Source organism: Magnolia sinica, chromosome 17, assembly GCF_029962835.1.
Source record: "Magnolia sinica isolate HGM2019 chromosome 17, MsV1, whole genome shotgun sequence".
In the NCBI taxonomy this organism is placed as follows: Eukaryota; Viridiplantae; Streptophyta; class Magnoliopsida; order Magnoliales; family Magnoliaceae; genus Magnolia; species Magnolia sinica.
Window position 1 is genome coordinate 6,819,912 of NC_080589.1, and position 7,868 is coordinate 6,827,779.

Sequence of the window (7,868 nt, forward strand, 5' to 3'; positions counted from 1 at the left end):
CAAAAGGCGAAACTCGTAAAACAGGAGTTATCAAAGTCGAGGAAATTGAATTTCTGGAAGTTGGGGAAACTGAATTCCCATGAATTAAAAACACTAGATTTGAAAAGAAAAACTGAGCTCTCTTGGGTGCAGAAATCTTGAAAGGTTCAAAATAAAAGTGGGGTGGACCCAGACTTATGGAAGGATGGGTTCCACACCTGGTAAGGCAGAATTCTACGCCTATTAGGTTTCCTTGGACAGAATTTTGAAGGTTCATTGGATACTATTCAAACTAGCTAAATAATGCATGATTCTATTCTACGCCTATTAGGTTTCCTTGGACAGAATTTTGAAGGTTCATTGGATACTATTCAAACTAGCTAAATAATGCATGATTCTAAACCAAGTCAAGACCGTACACCTATAATCGGCTGGATTGAACGATCTAGACCACTCATACAAGGTGGGGTGCCTACAGAAAGCCATGGTTTCTGACTCAGAATTCAGAAAACAATGCAACTGTGGAGGATTGAGCAGTGATGCCAGGGTTTTTTTCTACTTTGAAAGATCTAAATACAAATCTCATTACTCTGCAGAAAGCTATTATAGTCGAACACAATGCCAACTCCAATATTAGAAGCATTTTTTAATACTAAAGTATGCTTTTTTTGAAAGATAACGGGAACTTTCATTAGAAAAGCGTTGAGGTAGCGGAAAAATAGAAAACATGAGCAAAAAGAAAAGAGAAATGAAGAAAAACCGCTAAATGTTACAACATACATTTCAAAAACACCTAAATAGCCCTATGCCATTTCATTAGCTACTCACTAATGTCCCATGTCATTAATTACCCCTGGTGAGGAGAAGTCTCAAACATGGGACCTCCCACTTGGATACCAATTTGATGCAGGACAATCAACCACTTGCTCTAAAAGCTTGAACTGATAGAGCTCGGCAAATTAATTCATTTATCTCATAGCTCAGGCCCTACATCCCATTGATTAGGACCTTGACTGAACCCCCCTCGTGAGCCCTACATCACATGGCTACCGCCTCACACGGGCCGCCCACTCCGAGTGTGCCCTTGCATCCCACGAGCCACCCCACTCTAACCTGGTGTGAAAATGCCTTTGCATTAGAGAGCTACCATAATGTCACACATGAGATGTCTTTCCATACTTCATTTTGTGAGTCCCAAAAGAATGGAGTAGAAAGAGCTAACTGAGAAGCATCCTGACTTTTCCATGGGCCAACCCAAGCTATCCTTTTCATTGCTCGAGAGCCAACAAAAATGGAGAAACTCCAAAAGCGCAACATATTCGTCCACCTCACAATCCCGAAGAAGCTGACGAAAAGGCAGAGACCACACCATTGAGCCACCACCTAGCTCGAAGCAACGGTTGATCATGACATGCAGATCCAGAGTTAGGCGAGCAATAGCCAGGAAGGAGATGCAAAGAGGCACATCACCCCTCCAAACATCTTCCCAAAAGCACATGCTCTCTCCAGTCCCCAAAGAGAAAGCCACACCTGTCATGAACTTTCATACTTGAGATACCTTTCCAAGCCCCACATATGCCCGATAGATAATGGAATCTTTAGTCCACCACCCACCGATGGAGCATAATATCTTGGAGACTGGTTTCCAATATTTATCCATATTTGAAGTGCCTGCATATCAAGCGTCATGCCGCAGCCAAAGTATCAAATAACTCCCCTTGAAAAATTATCAAGATGCCCTATATTACCAAATGAGAAGGCGGCCCATTTGGACCCAGGCAGAGGCACAGTTTGGGATGGCTTGGAGTTGAAGACCGTTGATGGGGTTCGATCCAGCATGGGAGGATCCTACATGAGTGTAGAGTTAAAAACGTGCCAATATGGAACACGTGAGAGCGGGTCGGGCTTCCTACAACACTTGTGTGGAACACGAACACATGCCACACGAGTGTTAGGCCCACACCATAAAATGTGTTTGTGGCATCCACTCCGCTCATCATTTGTGCCAACTGATGTTAGTATTGAGCCCAAAAATCAGTCTGATCCAAAACTCAAGTGGGCCACACCACAATGAAACATGGAGATGGGGACTCATGCATGGCCATCTGACTGAATATTTCAATCTAGTGAAACAAAACAAAAGTAAAAGACAATTTATCAGCGATTCTTTTTCTTCTTCTTTTTTTGAAGGTAACATGGGCTCAAACCCATCACCTCAATGTTGAAATGCAATGTCTACCACTGAGCCATGGGTTGGAGCCCCCAATGGTCATCATAGACGCTGGCAGCAAGCATGAAAAATGCTGAAGTAAGAAATTAATATCTTGAATATCAAGAGGCCAAAAGACAACAAAAGGAGTGTTTGGATGTTTTCAGGGGAGGGAGGGGAGCTGTCTTTGGGAGAGAGACAGAGAGTGGGGTGAGGAAGAATCAAAAATTTGAATGCAACGAACTAGTTCTGACGCCTCCCCATTCTTGTTGTTTGGTACTTTGCAACGGTTTGAATCAGCTAGAGATTTAATGGTTGAAATTTCACCCACATTTTAAGAGTTGATGGTGCTAGATGTGGAGGCACCGAATCCACTCTCTGCAAATATAGCTTAAAGAAACAAACAACAGAGGATTCAACAATCTCTTTATGGGAAAATAAGCAGGTCAGCATATCAGCCTCTTGGAACAGCTAAACTGATGTTCAGAACTCACATATCTACAGAAACAGACAGACATGTAATCAGCACTCCATAAGATACAAGCTCCACAAAAAGTACCAACTGGAATTTCAAACAAATCCAAATATCTTGAAAACCCCAAAATGATCCTGATAAGAATATCAGATGTAAATTTACAATACAATACAAGATACTTCAATAGTTTCTATCACTCTGTTCATGCAGATCACGTACAGATACAAGTACAACAGGTCCATCAGTTGAATGCCAAAAGATGAGCAAGTTGTCGGCAATGCTGTCAACTGTCTATGATTCATTGAGAGCCAGCAGCGTTGATTAATATAAAGAATTCAAAAAAACCGCTGCCCTGTTTGATCAGGATTTCTCTGCTTAACTCTCTTCTTCATCATCTCAGCCCATCTTGCAAACATATTGGAAACCTCAAACTTGCCAGAGAACTTCATTTTCTGTGCCAGTTCGTTGAGGATATCGGGTTTTCCCGCTCTAGAGAAATCTGCAGCGAACTTGTTATAATCAAGTTGAGGAGCCTTCATTCCTTTGTTTATCATATCCTCTATATATTTACAAGCCTCTTCCGATCTTCCTTGGCTTATAAGTCCACTGATAAAAACAATATAAGAATTATCATCAGGGCAACACCCTTTCTTACCCATCTCTTCCCAAACTGCACGCCCCATGTCGTAATTCTTTGAACGGAAGTAGGACTTCATCAACATGTTATAAGTGTGGATTGTCGGTTCAAAGCCGTTCCCAACCATCCTTTTGTATATCCTCACGGCATCGTCTGGCATATTGCGATTCGTCATCAGTTTAATTAGAGCATTGTACGTCCGCACATCTGGTGGACAACCCTTTTCTTTCATCTCCTGCAGCAACCCATAGACCTTATCCATCTTCTTCTGATTTCCAAACCCAACAATCAAACATGTGTAGACTGCAGCATCTGGCTGGCAACCGTCAGCCAGCATTTCGTCGAAATACCCAACTGCTGCTTCCATCTTGTTCCCCTTACACAAATCCCTTATCAAGATGGTGTAGCTCCGGACGTTCGGTGATGGCCCTTTGGCTTTCATGAGCTCAAACAGCTTGATTGCCTCTGATCGCCTTCTACCTCTAAACAACCCTTCCAACATTGTGTTATGAGCAACTATATCAGGTTTCAAACCTTTATCAATCATTTCATTCCAAACCTTTCCCGCCTCCATCAGATTCTTCACCTTGCACCATCCAGCAAGCAGAATCGAATATGTCCGCAAATCTGGAGAGAACTGATCCTTCAACTTCTCAAACAAAGCCTGAGCTTCCTTTCCAAGCTTCACCCTTGCAAGTGCGTCCAACAGGGAATTCAATGTTTCCACGCCTGCTTTGAAGTCATACCTTTTCATCAACTCGAAAATCCCAACAGCTTTCTTCATTTCCCGTGCAGCTGCAAATGCCCTAATTGCAATGACAAATGTATCCATTGTGAGAAGCCCCTTCTTCCCCATATCTTCAAGCATCTCTACCATGCTCTCGAACTGCCTCGTCTTCCCAAGAATACTCATCATCGCATTATATGTCCGCGAATCATGTGAAAACCCTGGCTTTTGCCCCGCCCAGCAGAAGAACCGAAATGCGGGTTTCCTTGCATGACAAAACCGAGCTAAAACATCCACAATAAGGGAATGGGATAGATTGATATTGCACTGATCCAGAACTGCTTCCATGTTACGATCTGCTGCAAACAGATCTTCAATAACTTTACACACTCTATCAACCTCTTCTGGATCAGCCAACTTTAAACCCTCGTTGCTATAATCCATGCCATCAGTGGCATCAGTTTCATCGTCGGACTCTGAATCTCCATCAACAGCGCTACAGAAAGACCTAGAATTCAGAACAGAAATTTTCATTGCAGCTACATCCAAAACCCCAGAAGAAACCCTAGAGCTTAAAACTGGCATTTTTTCCTTCGGATTCTCTGACTTAATACCCTCATCACCATCATCAAATTCACTCCTGCCTCCTATTTCATCAGCAGTTTCTGGATCCCTATTTGAAATGTTAGAAAACCACCTAGAATCCAAAATTGGAAATTTCCCCGCACAACCATTTGAAACAGTACGAAAAACCCTAGGATCCAACACAGATGCTTTTCCTACACATCCATTCAAAACCAGCATTCTTTCTCTCGAATTCCCCGACCCAAAACCCTCATTGCTCTCACCATCAGCGCTGCCGCGACGCTCGGTTCCTGCATCTGCATTCCAAACCCTAAAAAAGGCCCTAGAATTCAACAACGCCACCCTTTCACCATCTCCATTTAAAACCCTAGAAAAGACCCTGGTTTTTGATATCAACATCCTTTCAACATCTCCAATCCAAAAACCTAGAAAAAGCTCTGGTATTCAAGAACCCAATCTTCTCTACACTCCACTCAAAACCCCAGAATCTGAAAGCATCAAGAAAAACCCCAAACAACAAACATATACTGCCAATCTAAACCCTAGAAAAAAAAACACTAGAATCATTCACGCATGGCATTTCTTCTTAGAAATGAGACTGGAGAGACTGTGGACAGGGATGTGGCAAAAGATGCGGAGCTTTACCATAAGGACGATCGACACGACGATGACGACGATGATGAGAATCACGAGGCAAGGGCAGATAGCTACCGTAACGAAAGCGCATTTGCTGTCGGCGAAATCCTCTTTCTCGTCGTACTGGTCTCGGATCTCGAGAGCGTATGAAGGAGGAGGCAGAGCAGACGCGGAAGCCATTGAGATTGGAAGAGATCTCGATCCAAGACGATTAGTTCTTCCACACTCGCAGACATTCGACCGCCATTAAAACCTGTGAGAGAGAGAGAGAGAGAGAGAGAGAGATTGAACGGTTCAGATCTCGCGGGTTGGCGGAGAGAGAGATTGAAAGCGGATTAGGTTGCGATCCCGGATCCAGTGTGTAAGTGAGATCCTGACCGTGGGGCCCACCTTGATGTATTTTTTGTATATCCATTCCGTCCATCAGTTTTAATATCTCATTTTAGATTGTTGAAACAAAAATTAAACAGATGCAAAACTCAAATGGTCCACACAGTAGGGATTGAATTCCCGCCATTAAAAACTTCTCGATGACCACAGAAGTTTTGGATCGAGCTGATATTTGTGTTTTTCTTTTCATCCGTGTCTGTGTGATCTAATCAATAGGTTCGATGTCAAATAAGAATTACAGTATTCCTAGAAATTTTTAATGATAGGTGTTCAATTGCCTTTGTTTTCTAATGGTGTGGTCCACCTGAGGTTTGGATCTGCCTCATTTTTTAAATCATGTTTTAAAATGAATGGAAAATGATGAATGGACGGGATGGATGTACAACACATACATCGAAGTGGGCCCTACGGTCAGTTTTCAGTTAATTCGATTGGGAGAGAGAGTGATGAGCCACGGCAAGGTAACTCGCGCTGGTTACCTACCGGACGTAGATTGCCTACCGACGATGTCAGTAGCCAGTCGCTACTGGACGGTGCCATGTAAGCCTCATCATGGTGGGACGCGGATTTCCTGCGAAAGGGAAGTTCCTGAGCTGGGAACTCAGGTGGGGCCCACTGTGATGTTTTTATAGAATCCACTCTGTCCATCCGTTTTTTGAGCTCATTTTAGGCTGTGAGACCAAAATTGAGAAGGATCCACGACTCAAGTGGGCGTAATAAAGGAAAAGGTGGTTAGGAAAATTCCTACCGCTGAAACCTCCCTGGGTTCTACAGTGGTGTTTACACTCCATCCATACCATTAATAGCGTCATTCCTACTGGGATGAACTCAAAAAAATATATATTAGAACGATTCAAAACTTCCTTGGCCCACGAATATTTCGACCGTTGAAATTCAATTCTCGCAATTTCAGCCCGAATTGGGTACGGCTCATTTTTGGCCTCATGTCTAAAATGAACTCACAAAACGGATGGATGGAGAGGATTTCTCAAAGTCATCACAGTGGACCCCACCTGGGTTCCCAGTGCAGGAACTTCCTGCGAGAGGTTTTCACAGGAAATCCACGTCCATCCTAGTGTATGTGTTTCATCCACGCCGTCCATCCAGTTTTCTAGATCAGTTTATACATGAGGCCTGAAATGAGGCAGATACTAAACTCGTATGGACCAACAGCACAGGACACGGTGCTGATTGAACGCCCAAAACTTTTTTTTTTTTTTTTTTTGTGTTTTCCTTATATAGACGTATGACCTGACCAATAGGCCCTAAGAAGTTTTTAATAGTGGCATTCAATCACCGGTGTCTCCTTGCGGTGTGGTCCACTTGATATTTATATCTGCCTCCTTCTGTTTGAGATGGTGTTTTAAAATGACCTGAAAAAAATATATATACGGTATGGATAAAATACATATATATCATGGTGGGGCCGCAGAGCACCGTCTAAGGAAATGGATTGGCTACTCCCCCCTGACACCAGCCAATGGCTGATGGTCAGTGCTCCGTGGGCCCCACCATGATGTTTGTGTTTCATCCATGCCGCCCATTTATTTTTACATATCATTTTATGATATGAGACAAAAAACGAGGTATATGTCAATCTTAAGTGGACCACATTAAAGGAAACAGTGTTGAATGAGCATCGACCATTAAAAAACATTTTGGGGCCATCAAAGTTTTGGATCAAGCTGATTTTTGTTTTTTCCCTTCATCTGGGCCTGTATGACCTAATCAACATATTGGATATCAAATAAACAGTACAGTGGGCCTTAGGAGGATTTTAATGATAGATATCCAACCAACTTTGTTTTCATGTGTTGTGGTCCATCTGAGATTTATATACCTCCCATTTTTAGGATCAAGCCATAAAATGATATGAAAAAATGGATGAATGGAATGGATGAAACATATACATCATGGTGGGGCCCACGGAGCACCGACCACCAGCCCTATATGTTTCATCCATTCTGTTCATCCATTTTAACATATCATTTTATGGCTTACCCCAAAAATGAGAAGAATATAAATCTCAGGTGGACCACACCACATGAAAACAATAGTGATTGGATATCCACCATTAAAATCCTCCTAAGGCCTACTGTACTAATTATTTGACATCCAATATATTAATTAGGTCATACAGATGAAGGGAAAAAATAAAAATAAACTTGATCCAAAACTTTATGTCCGCAAAATGTTTTTCAATGGTCGACACTCATTCAATACTGTTTCC

At 42.5% G+C, this 7,868-nt stretch overlaps 2 protein-coding genes across 2 annotated transcripts in view; both read right to left on the reverse strand.

Moving 5' to 3' along the window:
- The window catches only part of LOC131231812 (histidine kinase CKI1), a 50,049-nt gene extending 48,533 nt beyond the window's left edge, over positions 1–1,516 (reverse strand). The window contains exon 1 of the mRNA XM_058228119.1: positions 1,202–1,516. Within this exon, the coding sequence (XP_058084102.1) occupies positions 1,202–1,516 (315 nt within the window). The remainder of the gene's footprint in view (positions 1–1,201) is intronic.
- A 1,149-nt stretch (positions 1,517–2,665) lies between these two features.
- LOC131230994 (pentatricopeptide repeat-containing protein At3g62470, mitochondrial-like) lies at positions 2,666–5,457 on the reverse strand. Its single transcript, XM_058227040.1, has one exon. It carries the CDS (start codon positions 5,009–5,011, stop codon positions 2,999–3,001), a length of 2,013 nt encoding a protein of 670 aa, XP_058083023.1. The 5' UTR covers positions 5,012–5,457; the 3' UTR covers positions 2,666–2,998.
- Positions 5,458–7,868: the final 2,411 nt, after the last annotated feature.

What these genes read in the sequence shown, in the direction of transcription:
- LOC131230994 (XM_058227040.1), bottom strand. Translation starts at nt 5,011, where the DNA reads ATGTTGATATCAAAAACCAGGGTCTTTTCTAGGGTTTTAAATGGAGAT.